Below are 23,020 nucleotides of genomic sequence, written 5' to 3' on the forward strand. Positions count from 1 at the left end.
GCAATAATTTATCAATAAAAAACTTACGAAAGGTGAGAAAAGTAGTTCTTCAATAGTGACGATCAACCAGAGAACAAAAGACTTTTCTTCTATGATCTCTGGATCAACGATCGAAAGTTCAACATATTTTTTTTAATTTTTAAGTATAACGGCAACACTATGTTGTATTGAAAGCAGAAATGGTGAATTCGTACATCAATGTAATTTGTTGTTGTTGCAAACCAAACGCCGTGAAGGTAGATTTCTACATTCTCTGGCAGATTTTTTCGACTGAACTGCTAACAGAGCTGTAAAGCACAGAGTAAAGAATTCACCATTCGCTAACATATTCGCTTCTATTTAACAGAAACATGTAAAAGACGCTGTATGAGGGTAGGGAAAAGATCTTCCCATATTCATATTTTGATTTAAATCTTTAAAAACAATTTTTTTGCAATATAAAAACAAAACTATACAAAGCAAAAAAGCTGATTTTGACACTATTGATTTAATAACTTTTGACAAATTTTTGCTTTTGGGCTATCGACATAATCTTATATGACTAAATCATGGTTATGACCGATTTTAACTACATATATAAATACTTTATCCTTTATTTACATATGTACATATGTATACACATACACATAATTTATAAAATATACAGCCGACAGTACGGAAATTGAATTTCCTTAATTTTGTTAAAACCGCTCTTATGTTGAAGTTTGGTAATAACAAGTTGAGTTTGAATTTACCTTTCCCATATGTTTTATGATTTTTATTACATTTTCCCCCTTTGGGCAAACCAGTAGCTGTTTGGTACAACGTCACCACTGTTTATCAATTAACACGCGGTTTGCTCATTTTGCTCAGCAGCTGACGTCACCGTTAGCTTTGCCGGTCACGAGAGCAGTACAGTCGTCGATTGCAGCAGCGGCGCAGCGCCGACGTTAACAGCGCTGTTGACGGCGCTCTGTGGAGCTGGCAACCCAATTTGATGTTGTGCTTGTTGAAATTTTCACCACACAAAAAGTATTTGCCTTTGGCTCCCACGCAATGATCAGCCCTCAATATTAGTGGCATACATACTTATGTACATATTTTAACATACATACATATTTCTTTTTTGTTAAAAGGAGAAACCTGTTAATTTTTAGAAAACCGTATAATTTTGCCGATTTTATTTTATTAAATTTATGCTTTGTAACATGCACGCTAATTTTAATAATTTCTCCAACCACCTTGTTAAGCGTTATTTTAACAAAAATACATACATACTTTATTTACTTATGTATTTACATACATACATATGTATATATATTAATATGAGCGTCGCCTTGAGAAAAACGCAAACGTAAAAAAGTAAAAAATCAAGAAAATACAATCCAATTGCCCAATTCGACACCTCGCTCCACTGCCTATTCCGTTTTAGTTTTTTTGCTCAATTGCTGATTTTGTTTGCATTGAGCTACCGCCATTCCATCCGGAGGCAAATGCAAAAAAACAATGCAAGCACACAGATGCGCTTACGTAAATACATACAAATATACATACTTTACATATATGTAAGTATGCATATATGAGCGTTGTGTGCATTGTTATTTATGCTAAGCGACTAGTTTCCGAACGTTAGTGAGTGAAGTCGGCAGCGCGCCGCTCTCTGTTACGAACGTTTCTTTCTCCATTGTGCTGTTGTTAGCGCTCTGTTATCACATAGCAACCGACATAACGCTTGAGCGGTATACTGAAATGTATTTATAAATTTTTTCGCGACTCGCAAGGTTGCTACAAGCGCAAGAGAGTATACAACACCAATAAGAGCAAAGAAAGAAATCACATTCTGGTTAAACGGTGCTTCGGGGAGCTGACTTGGGTCTGCTGCTGCTGCTGCAGCCACCAGCCAGCAGGCAACGGACAATAGACAATTTCAGTTGAGTTCAGTTGCTTTTCGGCTTTCAGTGAGTGCGTTTGGTTTTAGTGAATTTTGAGTGAGTCGGTTTGGCCTGGGTATTTTTTTTTTGGTGAAACGTTGTCGTGGTCATCGCCAGGCGCTATCGTTAGTTAGTTCGTTTGCTTGCTCTCATTGAATTTCTGTGAGCGTCGAAACCGCAGCAGCCGCAGTAGTGATTGTATTTAATTTATGTTATTGTGTTGTTGTTGTAAGTGGATTTCACACAGCATTCGTGTGTGCCCTCGAAAATTTTGAAAGCTACAGCCACAGCAACAGAAGAAATCAACGTGGTTGTCGCTGACGACGTAACCACCAAACATTAACATCATCATCATTGTGTTTATTTGTGGATTGAGCTGCTGCAGCAGCAGCATCATCGAATACCTCACCACTTCGCACCAGCCAAGCGTGGATTTCACATAAGTGCAAACATACAAACAAATATAAAAGGCCAACTAAATACGTACGTAGCCGTAAAGCAGCAACAGTGGACGGTGTCAAATTTTGTGTTTTTTTATTTCAATTCACTTTTTGTGGGCATAGAGTTGCCGTTGCAATAACTCCGTAAGGCTGCCTTTTTCAATTTTTGTATGGTTTCGCAACTGTCGTCGTCGTCGTTGTTGTTGACGCCGTCGCCATCACTCTGACTTTTTCGAAGCCTATCAAGTCGTCTACGTTTCTATCTCATATATGTACATACATACGTGTACGTAGGCCGCGCGCAACCATAGCCATTCATTCCACTATACCACAAGGTGTGGGGAAATCGATCGATTACGTAGCTTTGCATATGTATAACGCGAGTGTGTGTGTTTATAAAGTGATTGGAAACAAAGTAGAAACAAAAAAAATTAAATGAAATAATTGCCTTTTTATTTTGTGTGTTTCAATGTGCTGCTAAGCACAGAAAACTAATTGTGAAAACGGCAAAACAAAGAAACTACAAAGAATTATTAAAAAGGCGAAAAATACACAATTATTCACCATTAAAAATCAAGCAAAAGCTTAAAATAGTTAGAAACGTTTTATTACGGCATGGAAAAATCAACAGATTCTGCTACAACGCCACCGTCGCCGTCGCCATCAAGTGCTGTTGTCGGCGGAGCATCCTCCGCAACGAGGACGACAGCGTCACCATCTCCACATGATGGGGTTGCAAATCATTGTGACGGCAGCAATGCCACCTTGTCCAGCTATATGATGCCACCACCTACAGCGCGTCCAACAAATAACATCAGTAATAAAAATGCAAGTATAGGGTGTGGTTCAACATCAACATTATCAATGTCATCAGAAACTAGATTAACAACAGAGCATGGGGATACAGCAGCAGCTACCAACGCGACTAGTTCTCCAAATGCTCACACCATAGTTGCAGCCTCCACCTCCACGAACAACGCATCGCCGTCTTCGTCGTCGTCCTCACCAGCCGCATCAACCACCACTACAAATAGTAATGGTTCTGCAACATCCTCAATAGCTGCCGCCATGGCGAGACATAACGCCTTCATACTACCCTCGCGCACAATGCCTATGAGTGGCTCACTTGCCGCCACCACATTGCAGCACACAAGCTCGCCGCATGCTTTACAACTACCCCACATCAACTTGAATATAAATACGACGACCGGTGGTAACTTTGGTGTGACAGTGGACCCACAAATCTCAGTGGAAAACTTAAAGAAGATAATTGCTAAGAAGCTTAAGGTGGCCAAGGATCGCATTTGCTTGTTGCATCGTGAAAAGTGAGTAAACTGAATTTTTTTAAATATTTATGCCTATATTTTTTTCACTTTTACAATTTTTCAATTGGTAGGCAGTTTGTATATGTGATGTGTGTGAGATAAGTCATGCTTTCTTGAACTGAATTTTGGTGGACTCCATTTGTTTTACTTGTCTCTACATATTATCCTGAACTCCAGCATCAAAACATCTTGCTAATTATAAATGTGTATCGAAGTGTGGTGTGTGGAAAAATTCTTAGTTAGTCCAAAGTTGATTAATGCCTCAAACAGCCTTTTGATTCTCCACGAAGCCTAAGCAAATAACGCAAACCAATACGCGTTGGCTTGGCGGCAGCATGCGTTTGTATGGTAAATGAAATGGCCGCATTGCTGGCCACCATTCTCTCTGTGCCGCGCATTGTTCATAGCTATAGCGCACGCTTGTTCGCCACGGCAAAGCTTGTACAGACAGACGTTCATAGTATGAACTACATGATTCCCTTTTTACAATTGAAGTAGGCTGCCTGCTCAACAGCCATTGCCAAAGCAACCTCTACAGCAGCAGCAGCATATCTGTGCTTCCATCTAGCCACATACATATATAGAGACATCCAATTTTTGTGTTGTAATAGCTCCCAACCAGGCTGCTCTTTGTTATGCTTTGTGATTGTCGTTGCCATACATACTTCCATACATATATACATATTTATATACACGTGTATTGTACTTGTATGCCATGTTCATTTGTTTGCTGCCACCGCTGCTGCTGTTATGCTTTGCTGCCTCTCCAAAGTGCTCCGGTGCTCCGCGTTATGTTGCTGCCTGCCTGGTGGTAACTATGCAACATGATGCGGCATACAGTGTTATTTTATGACACTACCATAGTGATTCCCTCTTCCATCCAGTTTTGCTCTTTCATACTTTTCCACTCTTCCCTCAGTTGTGCGCACTTGTATACTTGTATATATTCGTATGTACGGCATATTGTTATGCCTGGTGGTGTAGTAGGAGGTTGTTTTACAGCGTTATTGAGTTTTAAAGAACGAGAGAAGTTGTTGAAGAAGTTGAAAATGTTTAAGTGGCAGCAAAGCGGGAATTGAAGCGTGTAAACCTTTTGGACATTGATTTCTGTATGCAGTTAATGTTTAATGAGGATTTTAGTGGTGGTGGTGCAGCAGGTGATAAAAATCTCTGTGTGGTTGTAACTACATACATATGTACATACGTTTGTATGTATTTTCTGATGAACGAATTTAGTTTCTGTCCATGAGTTGGGATTTCTTTTATTACAAAAACTGTACGCATTGCATAAATATACTCACACTGACACCAAAGTTTAGGGTTAAGAAAATTGATGAGAAAATACATAAAATATATACGATTTAAATATATTATTTATTTTAGTCTGTATAGATATCATTTTTTGCGTGCATAGCTTGAAAATAATAAAATTTTACACAAAATTTATGATAAAACTATTTATTATTGCGCTTAAATATATTTATACTCTGAACCGCTTACTTTAAATTTTTCACTAAATTTGTTACACGCAGAAGGAAGCGTCGGAGACCCTATAAAATATAAATCTTAAGTGATCACCATGATGAGCTGAGTCGATTTAGCCATGTCCGTCTGTCTATTCACGAACTTTTTTGAGACATCGGTCTGAAATTCCGCACACATCATTTTCTCAACACAAAACCTGCTTATTTGTCGAATCCGCCGATATCGGACCACTATAGCATATAGCTATCATACAAACCCAAAGATGAAAATCAAATTTTTATATGGAAAACTTTTCTATTTGACGAGATATCTTCACGAAATTCGCAATTGAATTATTGTCCAAGCCAGCGGCATTATCAGCGAACAAATTGTTCAGATGGGACCACTGTAGCATAAAGCCGCCACACAAACTGAACGTTCAAAATCAAGTGCTTTTATACTTTTTTTTATTTATTTTAATTAAATTATAAAAATTTGCAATTAACATATTTCATCACTTTTGACATACATACATACATACATATGTACATATGTATATGCAGAGTCGATTGTTGTTAGTTTTATGTCACTGCTAATGCCGCAAAAATTAAAAAAAAATCTCATTGCTGTTTTATGACTTTCATTTAATTTTTGTTCCACGATTTGACGTGATTGACACGCAATCTACCTCGATAAGAAGTTCGCGAAGTTTCTTCCTTGATAGTAACCCTAACCACAACACAACTATATCATAACAAGAGCGCGTGTTACTTCAGGGTGATATTAGTAGGGTACGTGGGAATATTTTAGTAAAGTACGCTTTTATATATCCACACATAATTCAACTGTACTTATTTATGTATATCTGTCACTTTACAACTTTCACTAAAATATTTAATCGTAATCGCTTTGAAATATAAAATTTCTGAATTTTATCGACTTCGTTAGACACCACTTCTAGTAATTTGGAAGCACAAACTGCCTTGATAGGCAAAAAAAGAGAGAATTTTAAGCGTTAATCATTAGTGATGAGCTCAGCAGATATTGTAGTTAAAGTGACAGCCCTAATCCGCTTACTAACACCATTTTGTCAATGGTTTAATGTCATCGAAATCGGCAGACGCGAATGAAAACAGACTAAACTCGCCTCACACCTTTGCGAGATTCTTGAACGAAAATTGGAAGCATTTTTCAATATTTTGTAGTTATGATCGAAATTGACATACTCATTTCAAATCAAAATATTTAAAATGGAGAAAAGTAGTATGAAAATAGATTATGCTTCTTCTTCCCACCAACGTTTCTCTATAACTATACATATGTACATATGTATTATTACCATTAACTTGCTAGTGCAATTGAAACGTACGACAAATTCATTTGTTTGAGTGTTTGTGCCAAGCAAATACCACACTTGTGCTCATAAATTCACCTACTAATACAAATATACCAACGGTACAACAGCATGTGTACGCACCAATCTATTTAGCAAATCTCCAAATCTTTGTGCAAAAAGAAAAAGAAAGTAAAAAACCGACCGAAGGCAAAGCAAAAAGTCACAGTATTGCATAACTTCTATTCTAAGACAACAGGAATTGCAACAATAACAACAACAACTGCAGGCCACTACATTATTATCATCATTATCGCCATAAAAATATCAAAGTAAATATAAAGTCGAGCAGCGCAGCGCGCGCACACGAAGCAGCAGCGAACACATACCACTAAATGAAAATGACAAGATTGCTTGAAGCTGCAGCGTAAACAAGTACATAGACCAAGCAACAGCAGAGCGCACAGCAAGTGCCGGCAAAATTCGTAAATTGCGCTGGGACCGAAAGTGGGGACTTCGGCTGCTGCAAAAACGGCTGGTCGGCCAGTCGGCGGTCGGTCGGCTGAAATAGGCAAATTGGCAAAACGGGTGTTTTCGTAGATATGCATGTGTGTGTGTGTGTGACGCTGAGTTTGTATGCACTCGGGCGCGATCGTATGTATGTACTTTGCCTACTATTTGATTCTGTGTGTCTATCTATTTGTAGCGTCGTCTATTCGCTTTATTATTGTCGGCTATTTGGTGTACTAGTGCTCACATACTAGTATGTATGTATGTATATACATATGTACATATCTATGATGGTAGTTATGTGCATAGAAACTTTGCTTTGTTCGTTTCGCTTTCGCTGTCGTCGCATTCCGCTGCGCCCACCATATCGCCCCATCGCTGGCGTCATAGTGCGCCCATTGTACGAGCAATTCAATAAGCACATTAGCAATTGCAACTGTAATTACATTGCATTTAACTGCACAATACGACCACTACTAACACGACAGCACAGCACTAGAAAAAACCCCACGCCCTGCCATACCGCAACTAACAACGACGTCGACGGTCCGGCACCGGCGAATAAGGCTAAAGTTCTGTGTTCTCGCGTCATTTTTTATTCATTCATTCTTTGTGTTTGCGTTTTGATAGGCTTTTTTGCAATTCACTTTTTCCTTCTATATTCTATATGCAATTTATTTACTTTTTGCTGTTGTTGTTGTTGTTGTTTTTGCGATCTATTGTTATTGATTGTGCATTTGCAGTATTTGTCCACTGCATTGAAATGCATTCTCGGTCGCGCAAGTTCAAGTAAAGTGCAAAGAAAAAAGTAAACCAATATACAAGCTTGGCGATCGGGTGCTCATACAAAGCGCAGCAGTAAGTACGTTTTATAGCAATTAAGTTTCAGCTTTAAGCGAGTTAGTAATAATTGAAATACGAACAGAACTTTGAGGTGAGTATTGCTATTTAAATAGTAAGCTGTTGAATGTTTTGGATGTCTAGAACCTACCTTGGAAGTTATACTGAGTTCGCAAAAATCAGAAGTGGTATAGTTTAGAAATATAAGAGAGCAGGATTTATAATGCTGTTCAACTACCATACGATTAAATTATAAGTTACCTAGACTCCATATTGTATGCCCAGCATGACACTAAGCGCCCTCCTAGCGTCTATTGAAACCTACTCATCTACCATTTCTTTCATATGGTTCGACCTCGTAGAGACAATTCGTTTCGTAGACCTACTGTTAGATGACTTACATGATAATTAGCAATATTCTTACCGATTCAAACAGGATCGCCGGAAGGACAGCCTTTCGACGTTTAAAATCCGGATCAATTATGGTAACATAGAACCGGCTGTGGTGAGAATTGCACCTACATCTAACCAGCTCTTTAGATACTATGATATCAACACAGTTACCATCATTTTCATTATGGTCTGACCCCGTCGAAACTGCATGTTTCCTGGGCCTCCGTTACATGATTTCGCTGAGACTCCAATAAGATCAGATGATCGCTACAACAACAACTATAATATTAAACAGCAACAAAAACTAGATCCTAACCCATCCCACATACGTTCTGCATGCAAAGAGTTCCAATATGACATTAATCACCTCTTGACAAACCCACTGAATCTTACTCATGAACCAACTCTAACCATAATGTTCTGAATCTGACAGGAAAATTCGTTTTCTGGACCTACCCTTAGATAACTTCGATGAATGATAATTATCTTGCCTTTCATCCATACTTAGATTCAGATAATCGTTACAACAACAACTCGGCTTGTCCACGTTTTTGGTGCCCTAAAATCACATCTCTTATTTCCTTGATAAAAAAGAAGTATTCAGTATGAAAATACCGAAATTAATATGTTTTCCAACTTTGGAATACACCTGTTATATTTCGAAAAAATATACAGAGTTCGAATGCTTTAGACCTTGCAAATTATTAGCGCCATTATAAGTTTCCGTGACATTCTCAAATTTTGAAATTATTGCACAGCTAATTGAACGAACCGCTTACAACGAAACATTTATGAAATTAACCAGAAATAATAATTTTCTATGCCTCATATAATCTTTCAGGAAACCTTGTGTCTTTTAGGCACGTTCTACACAGTTGTAAATTCTTCCGTAAAGCACAGAATCGTGTTTTCAAAGGTTGCCTTTAATTTTCGTAAAGATTCTTCCTGTTTACATCAATTAAATGCATCGTTAGAGCATTCTCACATCGTGTATACTCAATTTCATTTGCTGCGATGCTCTGATTCTGCGTCGCACCGTGCCGCCATTTGCGTCATGGCGACCGGGGAGTCAGCGTAAGCACCTTCAAATGATAAGAACACGTAGTTTTCTCTAAAACATACACACAATGAGTTTCATACAAAATTTCGTGCGCCTAAACTCTCCTATGCTCTCTCACGCCGGCGCGCTTGGAAGCGCTCGAATTACAATTGCCTAAAGGCTTTGTGGCTTTTCTTGGCGTACATTTTTTGATTTTTTTCATTTTGGACTTTTTACCTTTCCGTAGAAAAGGCTGTGTGTTGCGGGGTTTGCGGGGTTTGCCGTGTGCAATTACATATGAACATTGTGCTCTGTTTAGCGCCTAATGTTGCTGCAGCAGCTGCGCTTTTTGGGTGTCTGCCACACGCCGGCGAATTTTTGCGGTGTATTTTTGGATTGCCCAAGCGCATATCTTTTAAAGTTTTACTTTTTCTCATGTTGCTGTTGTTGTGAGTTTTGCATATCTGCTTTTCTTTGTTATTGAGTTAGTTGTTGTTCGTTGTTGTTGCTGCTGCTTGGCAGCTGATAGCGTGCACTTCTGGCCCTCGAGATATTTTTTGCAAACTCTTCGCTTTGCTGATGGGCATTGGTCCAATGTGTCTGTATGCATGTGCGTGTGTGTTTGTTGTATGCTGCTGCTGCTGTTGACGCTGGGTGTTGCTGTTCTCGTCAATTTTCCAGCCACATGCAAGTCATATACTACCAAATGAGTTGAGACATACATACATACATATGTTTGTTTGTATATATGAACTACGTGCATGAAGATAGATACTTACATATATACATATGTATGTTTATGTGTTTGTTTGCTGTGGCTTCATAGGCATGCAAGCAGCGATTTCCTTTGTTTCCAATCAACAACGGTTTTATACTACTAGCTAGAGCTAGCCAGTCAGCCAAGCGTCGCTTATCTTTTTTACTATTGATATCAACATCTATGACTGAGGGCAGATACGATATGCGAGTACAGCAAATGCTTCCGTTTGCGTAGCAGCGGCACATATATATATGTATGTATGTACATACATATATACAATATTTGCTGCTGTCGCTATACATGTACTACGCATGGTGGTTAAGTACTAGGTACATACGTAGCTATGTATGTGGCTACACATGTGTGAATTTATGGTCCAAGAATAGCCATTTTTAGTATACTAAATCTGTGTGCACACGGCTGCCAACACATACCTACGTACATGCTTTGTCAATATACAAATATACAGACATGTCTACATATGTACATATATGATATGTATGTATATAGTCGCGTCATTTAGTCAGTTCGTTAGGCGTGTAAGTCAGGTGTATATACAGTAGCGCAACTCACACACACACACACACAGCAGTCCACTTGTTTACTCTATGTGGCAGCTGAAAATTTACACTTTCCGTTACATACAGACATACAAGCAAGTGCACATGATTTCGCCTCTACAAACATTACGCCCAAAAATCGTTATATAGACACCTCTCAGCCCATTCTCAGCCGCTACTTTGTATGTAGACGACACTCCTTCGTTGCCTGGTTACAGCATTCTGTGCGCTTATATTCGCATACTTGCAACACGCTGTTGCTGCACACTGTCTCGTCGCTCAATTATATTGCCTCAAAACTATTATTATTTCTTGGCACATATGCTGTGCTATATATACACATAACTGTATATAGCCATCTAATTGCATCTTTTGCTCTCCAAAAAAGCAAATATATCTGAAGAGACTTACATAACCTGCAATTATTGAGTGCATTATACACAATATAATAGTATTTGAAGCAATCGCAATGACTTGTGTAGATTGAATGTGTGTATAAATATGTATGTATATTTTTTTGTGTGGCTGAAATTTTGAAAAGTTTTTCAAGTTTACCTTTTGCGCTTTTTTAGTTTCCCTTCTCCATTTTCGATGCTTTATGAAAACACACATACATACCTCTACACAATTGAGCCACAAAAATGATAGCAAATGTTAGTTTTTTGTTTGTTTTATTTTGCTGTTCATATTCATTTTATGTATTTTTTTTTTTTTTTTTTTATCTTTTATGACACTCCATTTCATTTCGTTTAACCCATTATTAGAGCGTTACTTATTTACACACATTTTGTTTAGTTACCCCTAAAAAGTGAATGTGTGTAGAGAGACGTTCAAAGGTACTTGTGTATAGTATATGTATATGCATATAGTTTTATATATAAATGTATATTTGTACATGTGTTTACCTTTCTAACTCTATATTTGTATAGAACTACCCAGCAAGCACTTAAAGTAAGATTTCGTAAATGTTAGAGAAAATTACTACCACAGCGTGTTCCATCGGAGTCACACTAATTGTTACGGGGTTATATACAGTTAGAATTTTCAAAACATGGATTTTATTTTATTTTTTTAATGTACATATATTTAAGAACACACAAAATTTTATATGGTTCCAGTAAATATTTTCGAAGTTACACGCAATTTGAAAAGTCGTTTCAGAGTGCTTGGAAGTACAAGGCCAAACTTTAAAAGCGTTTTCTAAAAATAGTGTTTTCAAAGTCGGTGACCAATAGTTTTGTAAAAAAAAATTATTTTGCTTATTCCTTCGATTAATTACTAGTTAACTTACTAGGATTCAGTTCAGAGATATAGTGATCATCGCAAAACGCCTTTTTTGAGAGAAGCTTCCGGAGATCAGTTGTAGTTCCCCTCCAAATAAATACTTTTACTAATACTAAGTCATAATATACAGTTTAAAGACACTACAATCTGTCTACAAATTTTTGGATCAATAAATTTAAAAGTTTTCTCAGAAGAAATTCTGAAAAATTCGATTTTTTAGGCCTCCATTCTTAATCCCCTTAAGGAAGTTCAATTTTTATACCCTGAACAGGGCATATTAAGTTTGTCACGATGTTTGTAACACCCAGAAAGAAGCGTCGGAGACCCTATAAAGTATATATGTATATAAATGATCAGTATGTTGAGCTGAATCGATTTAACCATGTCCGTCTGTCTGTCTGTCCGTCCTTCCGTCCGTCTGTATATATACGAACTAGTCCCTTAGTTTTTAAGATATCGTTTTGAAATTTTGCAAACGTCATTTTCTCTTCAAGAAGCTGCTCATTTGTCGGAACGGCCGATATCGGACCACTATAACATATAGCTGCCATATAAACTGAACGATCGGAATCAAGTTCTTGTATGGAAAACTTTCACATTTGACAATGTAATCTCCGAAAAATTGTTCAGATCAGATTACTATAGCATATAGCTTCCACACAAACTGAACACATAGTTACTAAAAGAAATGCACCTGTGAAGGGTATATTAGCTTCGGTGTAGCCGAAGTTAACGTTTTTTCTTGTTTTTTTTTAATACTACTTTTTCTACTAAATCAAGTCGATTGTCATGTATAACACGTTTAATACTGACTCTAAAGCTTGAAGAGAGTCAAGTTTATACCTCCAAATATATCCACAAAAACTAGTCTAATGGTGTTAAATCACAACTTCTTTGTAGGCCATTCAATGTCACAATTTCTTGAAATAATCGAACCGTCAAACTTTTCTCAATTTCAAAAATTTGGCTGTTGCACGTGCTGTGTGGCACGTCTTGTTGGAACCAGATGCTGTCAAGATCAACTTCTTCCAATTGCGGAGTTGGTTATCATTGATCTACATATGTCAAAATCCATTGACTGTAACGGTATCAGCAGCTTCATTTCGAAAGAAGTACGGACCGATGATTCCACCAGTTCAAAAGCCACACCAAACTCTCAATTTAGGTGAATGTAAAGGTGTTTCATGAATAATTTGTAGATTTTTTCTCACCAGAATCGACGGTTTTGTTTATTTGGCGCACCACTTAGATGAAAATGAGTATTATCGGAGATGATTTTTCTAAAAAAATCGTTTTCAAGTTGTTCCAAGGCAAAATCAGCAAATACGTAACGTTTATGGTGGTCCAATGGCTTGAGTTCCTGAGTTTTTATACGGATGAAAGCCCAAATATTTTCTCAAAATCCGACAGGTTTTGGTTTGAGACAGTTCCAACTCTTGAGAACGTCTTGAATCGACAAATTGCGATTTGCGATCTTCAACAGCAACACTTGTCGGAAAGGCAGCAATATTTTCATTACTACGAATGCTTCTTTTTTTATTTTGAAATTAAGTTTATACATATATTTTTAATTTCTTTGTACATTTTTTAGAATTTTTGTAATTAAAATTTTATTTTATTTCTTTTCTAAATTCTTGTAATTTTTTTAAATAAATTGTTTGATTTAATTTTTTTAAATATTTTTATTTGACTTTCTAAATTTTTTGTACTTCATTATATTCATAGTATGTTTCTATTTATTTTTAATTAATTTGTTATTATTATTATTTTTTTGTTTTTTAATTTTGTTTTATGTTTTTTTTTTTAATTTTTAATTTAATTTTTTTTTTGCCAGTTCTGTGTTTTTTTGTAATTTTTGTATATGTTCTTTAATTTCTTTTTGTTCAATTATTTGGTATTTTAAATTTTTGTTTGTTATTTTTTCTATATTCAATTTTTTTTTTAATTTGTTTGCTATTTTTCTATTTTTTTGTATAAATTTCTTTGATTTTCTTTAATTTTTATTATACTTTAATGTTTTTTCAATTTATTATTTTGTGTATATTTTTTTATAATTAAATTTTTCCTTTATTTTTGAAAAATTATTATTTGCCTTGCCAATTTTCATGCCAACCAACGAATTTAGGCAATTTGAATGCCTGGCCACTGAGTAATTGCCGCCGCAAAACGATTTATTTGTACGTACATATGTACATGTACACAAATACATATGTGTATGTAAGTGTGAGTTTATTAAATGTTTGCATTTCATTTTATGAGCTTGCATTTATGTGCATTTTTATTGTCAACAACACTCTTTTAACTACCTTAAATTATCTCTTACCAATTTTTATTGATGTAAACACGTGTTTTCACCAGAGTGATGAACCTTCCAGCATTTCGGCATTTCGAAGATGTTAAATGACGAGCGGGATTAATACTTGTACATACTATGTACATACATATGTACATATATACTATGTATACATATGTAAATACTATATATACTATATACATATGTGTGTATGTATTTTCAGCCGAAATATGGGTGCAAATTAAACAAAAATCAAGTGGACAGAAAGTATTTATCGAATAAATTTTAAATTTTGAGTTATGATGTTATGTCGAAGGAATTTTAATTTTTTTTTTTAATTTTAAGAATTAACTTTAATTAATAAAAAAGTTTAATAAATACTAGTTTGCTTTATCCGCTTTTAGATTCCATATTTCTTGTATATGTATGTATGTATGTACTTGTCTTAAGATCTTTAGAACATATACTACTGTGCCCAAAAATATTGTATTTATTTTGAAAATTCTTTATTTATTCTTCCAAATCAATTTCATCCCCTTCAAAGTAATCCCCTCCCGATGCAATGCACTTATGCCAACGGATTTTCCAATCTTCGAAACACTGGTTGTAGTCACTTTCCGGGATGGCCTTCAGTTCCGTCTTCGCTGCGGCTTGAAACTCCTCTATCGTATAAAAACGGTGTCCCCGGAGCGGTCTTTTGAGCTTGGTGAACAGCCAGAAGTCGCACGGCGCCAGATCAGGGGAATACGGTGGTTGCGGAACGATATGGGTTGAGTTTTTGGCGAAATGATCACGAATTACGAGGGCAGTATGGGATGGTGCTTTATCGTGGTGTAAAAACCAAGAATTGTCGTTCCACAATTCCGGCCTTTTTAGGCGGATAGCGTAACGCAAACGACGCATAACGTTCAAATAATATTCCTTGTTGACTGTTTGACCGGTTGGAAGGAATTCATAATGCACAACACCGCGATAATCGAAGAAAACAGTCAACATGACCTTGATTTTTGAGCGACTTTGGCGCGATTTTTTTGGTCTCGGCTCTCTTTTGGCACGATATTCGCTCGATTGATCGGTTGTTTCGGGGTCGTAAGCATAGATCCAAGTCTCATCGCCAGTTATAATGCGTTTCATGACACCCTGGTAGTCGGAAAGCATCGTTTCACACACTTCAACGCGACGCGTTTCCAAAATTTCCACAATTTTCCAAAAAATTCAATGTTTTCGGTACCAGTCGAGATTTGACGCGCTTGAGGCCCAAAACATCCTTCAAAATGGTATTGGCTGAGCCTTTCGATATGCCAACTTCATCAGCAAGGTCTCTAATTGTGAATCGACGGTTTTTCAACACCAAATCTTTGATTTGTTGAACGTGAGCTTCGTCGGTTGAGGTTGATGGTCGCCCTGGACGCTCTTCGTCTTCGACACGTTCACGGCCGGCTTGGAACTCACTATACCACTTGTAAACATGTTTTTTAGACATAGCCTCATCACCAAAGGCTTTCTGCACCATCCTCAACGTATCCGCAGCAGAAAATTGATTCCGTAAACAAAATTTAATGCAAATTCTTTGCTCAACAAATTTCGACATCGAAAAAACGAAAAACTCACTATTAGCAGCTCGCGAAATGACACGTATCTCAAACACTAATGCATATTTTGACATGAAATTTGACATAAATGTGACTGACAGCACTACCAACCTAAAAAAAAAATAATTCTCTAAATCCTTCGACGCGCGCAGTTTAAATTCAAATGTCACCTTATTTTTTGGTAGATAAATTACTCCTTTCTCATAAACTCAGTGTCCCGGTCTTAGAAATCTTGATTACAGTCAAATTAACTTTCATATTATTGTCTTGCAATATCGAAGGAGTAAAATTTGACAAATCGTAAAATCAATCTGAATGAAATGTTTAAATTCTTCATAATTTTATAAATTTGAGTTATTTGTGTTTAGTTTAGTAGCCACAAATTTGTATTAAATTATTTTTATTTTCATAAAAAGTGTCACAAAACAATCTTTTTCCTTTCAAAGTTTTATCTGTCGGTCTTAAAACATAACCTTAAAAATATGTGAAAATTTACAAAAATTGAGTTGAGCTGTTTTCATATAAATTTCTTCTTCGTAGTTCTTTTTTAATTAGTTTTTTGTTGAAAACATTTTTTTAAATATTAAAAATTAATTTTTATTATTTTTTTTTATAATTTGTTTTTAATAATTTTAAATAATTAAAAAAATTTTTTTTTTAAATACTTTCTTTTTTAATAATTTTTTTCTTTTAATATTTTTTTTAATAAAATTAATTTTTAGTAATTTTTTTAATACATTTTATTTATTAAATTTTTTTTAATTAAATAAATAATTTTTTTAAATAAATATTTTTTTTAATATTTTTTTTAATATTTTTTTTTAATATTTTTTTATATTTTTTTTATATATTTTTTTTAAATATTTTTTTTTTTAATAATTTTTTTTAATAATTTTTGTTTTTAATATTTTTTTTAAATAAAATTATTTTTTTTAATAATTTTTTTTTTCTAATACGTCTTTAATATTTTTTTTTTATATTTTTTTTTGTTTTTTTAATTTTTGTTTAACTATACTGATGCTTCGTAGTCTATCTTCACCCAAAAATGCGTAATTTTTCAATTTTTAAGTGATAAATCGCCTTTTATACGCACACACAAATGCTTAAGAACAAAGCTTTCTTCATAGGAATTTAGAAATCAAATGCCACTTTTCGCCATTTTCAGAATTGTCTATAATGTTTTTGTTTTTGTATTACACAACACATTTCATTTGTTTTCTATTTTTGTTTTATTATTATTATTTGTTGTTGCTGCTTTTGTTGTTATGTTTTCGCTGGTGTGTAGGTTGCTTTTCACTCTTCTGTTTCTGTTGCTGTTTTGCTTCGCTTTGTTATTATGGTAATAATAATTTTTCTAACGAATTCATTGTTAGTTATTGTTGTTGCTAATGCGCCGCGCTGTTCTAAGCGGCATTAAATTTACAATTATGTACATATGTACATAACTACATTTACATAAATTTAATAGCAAAACGAAGCTTTTTATATTTGTATGTGTATGTACATGTGTATTTATGTGCGTGTGTGTGTTCGTGTTTGCGCTCTTGCTTCTCAGCTAACTTTTGCCGGTTGCTGGCATCCAACAACCGTTTCTTATTTCATCAACGTCAACCGGCTGCTGTTGCTGCTCACTATAATTTGTTGTTGTTGTTGTTGCAGTAATTTTTTGTAATTTTCTTTGTTTTGCTGTTGACGTTGCTTGCGATCGGCAATGAGCACATTAGATACAATGACCGATCGCCTCCTAACAAGTTGTCGCATATGCTTACAAGGTGGGCACACACATACATACATACATACATTCGTTTTTCTGTGTGTGTATATGTGTGCAGTTTACTCCAACACCACAGCAAGACCGGCAGCTGCAACTGCAGCTATTTCATTAACGGTGTTTTTAAGCTGCAGCGTTTGTGCGGCTTCATTCGCGAATGATCAGTTGAAAATTCAGCATTCCTCGCACGCACACACACAGTCACTCATGCGTTTATTGATACTTTTCTTAATTATCATGGCGAAAATATGAAGAAATGCATATGCAACAACACCTGTTCTATACGCACCAGAATGCATACATACATACAAAATCCGCTTACAACAACTACAAAAATGTGAACAATTCTGTTCCGTTCGCGAGCACTACTTCGCCGGCTGATCGTCTCATACACCGCAATGACGCCCGATTTAGAAGCCAACACACACATACATGCATTTGTTTAATGTGCGCTTGCTGCAAACATTTGCAATAAAAAGAGAAAATAATGCTATGCAAAAATCTATTTATTCATTAACAAATAGTCGCTTTATGTGTGCTCATGTTTGGGTGTGTAGGTGTGTGTGTGAATGCAAATACGAGCAATTCACTTTAATTTTTTGTAGTAAAAATTAATTCACTATAACTTTTTGTAGTAAGAATTATGTGAGAGAATGCAAAAAATTATTCGTACGCGTTCTGACCTGACTTATAATGACTGGTTACCAACTGGTTCGTTTGTAATTAGTTTGGGACCACACCTTAAATGATTTTCTGCATTTTTTTACAATAAATTTTAATACAATTTTTTGGAGTAAAATGTACATACATATACATTTGTATTTGATGAATAATTTCTGTTGAAAGAAATAATTTCCTGGTTACCAACTGGTTCGTTTGTAATTAGTTTGGGACCATTAATGATTAAATGATTTTCTTCATTTTTTTAAATAATTTTTAATACACTTTTTTAAGAGTAAAATATTCATATAGTTGATAAATATTTGCTGCTAGAAGAAATAATTTCCTGGGAGTTTAAATACTGAATTGAAATTTTAATGGTTTTTTTCGTTCTATATATTGAAAATTTTTTTGATTGAAAATTTATTTTTTATCTTTTTTTTTAACGCTTGAGAGCATAAGTATAATTTTAATAATTTCTATCGGTCAATAAATTTAAAACTTTTTTCTTTCAAAACTAAAATTTTTTTAATTAAAGAAAATCGGCTAATATAAAAATAATGCGTACGAGTACAAGAAGAAATAAAATTATGAACGAAGAAGACTTCTACTTTTAGTTCTTCTTAAATAAAAAATACATACATGAGCTTGATTTTGATGGAGCAGATCGTTTAACAGCTATATGCTTTAGTGGTCCGATCTAAACAATTTGTTCGGGGACTTTAACATTGTCTTAGACAATAATCTATAATTTCGAGGAGATATCTTGTATATGTAGATTATTCCATACAATAATTTGATTTTGATCGGTCAGTTTGTATGACAGCTATATGTTATAGTTGTCCGATATCGGCGGTTCCAACAAATGTGAAGCTTCTGGTGAAAAAAAACACGTGTGCAAATTTTCAGAACGATATCTTAAAAGCTAAGGGACTAGTTCGTTAAAAGCCGCTTCCTTCTAAGTGTTAGAAACCTCGTGGCAAACTTAATATACTCGGTTCTGGCTATAAAAATGCATGTATTATTATTAGTTCATATTATATTTATAAATGAACTATTATTTCATGTTATGAACTTGTGGAACAGCAATACATTTAGTTCTGTGCACTTGGCATTGACTGCTGGGTTATGAAGTATGCTCTAACTAGACAAATATTGTACTTTCAATTGTTAGATATCTTCTTAATTCATAGGCACTACGCTGACGTTAGCACATATTTACATAATGTGTATGTAAGTTGCTATACATATAGTATATATGTATGTATTTGTATGTATTTATCATTGAAATGACGACACTCGAAAGAAACGTCGCATAAAAATAAAGAAGAATAATAAAGGCAAGAGCTCAGCAAGATTTTCAATTAAAACCACTTGAATGCTGGCATACATACGCACAGACATATACATACATATGTATATTTTATATGAATTAGGTAGGTGGACCACTGAATTCTTTCACACAGCAACTAAAAACTAGGCGAAAGCAATTAGAAAAAGATGAAAAGATGTAAGAGGGAGTATTCAGTTTTGGGTATGTATCTGATTTTTATGTGTGTATGTTATGTATGATTGTTTATACGAAACAGGTGCTCCTGCCGCCCTTAGTAACGCGTACATCTGCCTAGCATTCCAAGCGAAAGTACAAAGAAACCAATTTCGAACTGTTTGCTGTTCAAATTCTTTTAAGTAGAATATAAATTTGGCGCTGCATTAACTAAATTTGCCAAACTGACTTTCAGTTCCGAACAATTTAGCCGCACTCAACCACATTTTTCCCTCTCTCAACAACATTTTTCCCTCAAACGATCCGATGTTTTCCGCTCAAATGTTCATAATCGTCGCACTAAAACACTTCCAACGCGATTTCTTTGTTCCGTTGCCCAACCAAAACAGGTTTCTGTAGCGCTTTATAATAATTATTTAAATTTGTTCTCGAACAATATACATTACAAGCGCGTTATTTCATCACAGGCGTGCTATTATTGAACTATGACAATAATCCCTTCGCAAAACAAGCGCGATCCACTACTCAAGCGCGTGTTCTACACACATTTCCAAGTCATATACACAGATTTCTATTGCTTCAGTAAGCCGCTAAAAAAAGATTTGCTCATTCTACGAACTATTAGCAATTCAACAGTAAAATGTAAAACAACTAAATAATAATGAATGACGTTTCACTGGCGCTCTATGGCGGTTTCCTCGGCACAATTCCACAATCATATACAAAATAGAATACAAATAATTGTTGTAGAACTGTGGCGCACTGTGTAACAATGCAGAATTAGGCATGCACAGTGCAGGTCTCGCTAAACGGTGGCGATCAGTCGTGATCGCTGACCGCAAAAGTAGTGAATAACCGCGTTGCCAAGAAAGTTCCCCTCCGCTAAAGTGTGCTTTGTACAGCAAAGTAACTGAAAAGTTATTTTCTTCGCTTCAAATAGTGAGCTTTCGCGCAGATCTGGTAAGATGCTGCGTCGCCATAACTCTGTTGCCAATCCACCCACTACACTCACACACACACACATGCAGCTATTTGGCAAAACCTTTCTTGGCCATCATCTGTTGGCTGGTCTCCCTTCTTTGTGTCTTTTGTGCGATTTTGTTTTGTTTTATTTGATTTAATTTCTTTTTTTCTCATTTTTTATTTATTGTGCATGAATCGATAGTTCAAAATTAGAACTTGTTTGTCTTCTCGGCGCGCTGGGCTGCTTGTTTCTTTGTTCACCGCTGCTTATATTTTTATATGTTTGCAGGCACACAAACACACATACACACACATGCATAAATAACTGAATAACTGTATAAGATTATTTGTTGTAGTAGTTAACCGGCGCTGCTTTTTTCGCTTTGTTCCAAGCGGATGCGTTTTTTCCCTTCCACTTGGCGATTATATTTAGCACAACAGAATACATACAGGCATGTACATATGTATGTATGTATGTACATAAATACATTTTTTTTTATAAATTTGCACTATTTTTCATAGAATTTTACTTGAAGTATAGTTATTTAGCTTATAAAGTGGTCAAGTACAACAAAAAATTACATAAATAATTTTTTTTGTAATGTAAAAATTAATTTTTTTTATATTTTATTGTGTTACTAAAAATAGTGTCTAAGATTTTTAGTAACACAGTTTTAAAAAATATTGTTTTAAAATATTTTTTTCATAAAAATTAATGTTTTTTAAATTTCTAAGAATTTTTTTCGAACTTTGAATTGAATATTTTGTTTTCGAAACCATCTCTTAAAAGTTTATTCGAAATATATTTGTTTTCGCACTTTCGAATAAATCAATTTTAATCGAAGTATTAAAATATTTAAAATATTTTTTTCATAAAAATTAATGTTTTTTAAATTTCTAAGAATTTTTTTCGAACTTTGAATTGAATATTTTGTTTTCGAAACCATCTCTTAAAAGTTTAGAAAAAATATTATTCGAAATATTTTTGTTTTCGAAATTTCGAATAAATCAATTTTAATCGAAGTATTTATCTAAATATTTTAAAATTAGAAATTTCCATAAACATTTTTTTTTAATAATACAACTATGACAAATGTCTATCAATAAAAAATTCATTTTTTCTGTGTTCTAGACCCTATTTTTTAGTAAAACAGTTTTAAAAAATATTGTTTGAAAGTATTTTTTTATAAAAAATTGTTTTATTAAATATCTAATAAATTCTTTTTCGAACTTTGCACAGAAATTTTTGTTTTCGAAACTTCGAAAGCATCACTTAAAAGTTTGGAAGAAATTTTATTCGAAATATTTATCGAAATAAAAAAAAAAATTTTAAATAAAAATTAAATTTCTATAAACATTTTATTTTTGATATTAAAAGCAAGTTTAAAATAATTAATTTTTGTAAAAAAATGTTTAATCCAAAGTTTGTTGCTTCATCAGTTTTTAGATTTTTTTGCTCCTTTTATACTTATAAATAATTAATATTAATAATTTTTTAATTAATAATTGATTTAAGTATTTCTTTTTTTAACATTTTAAAATAATATAATATTTTTTCTGGATTGCTATGGTTTTCAGCGCTTTTTATAATAAAAAAATTAATAAATTTTAATATTTTTTCTGGAAAATGTTTAATAATTTAACGTTAATTTGAGAATTTTTGTGCTTTTCTTGCGCATTCAAAGGCGCAATGTTATTGATTTTTTTTTATAAAAATATTTAATTTTTTTTGCTAAACATTTTTCGTAATTTTTAGTAAGTTTTTTGATATAAATGTTTTTTTTTCAATTCATATAAATATTTTTGAATATTTTTTTTAAATTTCTATTTTTAATTTTTAATTCCTTTGTTATATTTTTTCTCTTAAATATTGTTCCTAGAGTTATGTGCATTTTTTAAAATAAATATTTTATTTTCAATTCATATAATTATTTTTAAATACTTAAATTTTTGTTTTCTATTTATTATTATTTTTTTAAATTCTTTTCCTTTATTTTTTTTAAATTCTTTTTAATCTCCTTTTTTTATATATTTTCTGTTAAATATTCTTTCTAATTTTTTATTATAAATATTTTGTTTTAAATTCATATAATTATTTTTGCAAATTTAGATTTTTATTTTTAATTTCTTTCTTTAATTAATTAATTATTTTTTAAATATTTTTCCTAATTTTATGTGCATTTTTTATTATAAATATCTATTTTCAATTCAAATGATTATTTTTAATTTTTTTATTTTTAAATTTTATTTTCTTATTCTTGTTTTATTTTATTTTTTATATTTTTTTTGTTAAATATTCTTCCTATTTTTATTTACTTTTATTAATCTAAATATTTACTTGTTTTATTCAATTCATATAATTATTTTTAAATATTT

The 23,020-nt window shown here is 33.7% G+C and overlaps 1 protein-coding gene across 1 annotated transcript in view; it reads left to right on the plus strand.

Annotated features, from left to right (window-relative positions):
• Window positions 1–1,733: 1,733 nt before the first annotated feature.
• LOC126760611 (midnolin homolog) overlaps window positions 1,734–23,020 on the plus strand; it is an 82,433-nt gene continuing 61,146 nt past the window's right edge. The window contains exon 1 of the mRNA XM_050476375.1: window positions 1,734–3,675. Coding sequence (XP_050332332.1) covers window positions 2,966–3,675 — 710 coding nt within the window. The 5' untranslated portion in view covers window positions 1,734–2,965. The remainder of the gene's footprint in view (window positions 3,676–23,020) is intronic.

The sequence above is a fragment of the Bactrocera neohumeralis genome, chromosome 5, assembly GCF_024586455.1.
Source record: "Bactrocera neohumeralis isolate Rockhampton chromosome 5, APGP_CSIRO_Bneo_wtdbg2-racon-allhic-juicebox.fasta_v2, whole genome shotgun sequence".
In the NCBI taxonomy this organism is placed as follows: domain Eukaryota; kingdom Metazoa; phylum Arthropoda; class Insecta; order Diptera; family Tephritidae; genus Bactrocera; species Bactrocera neohumeralis.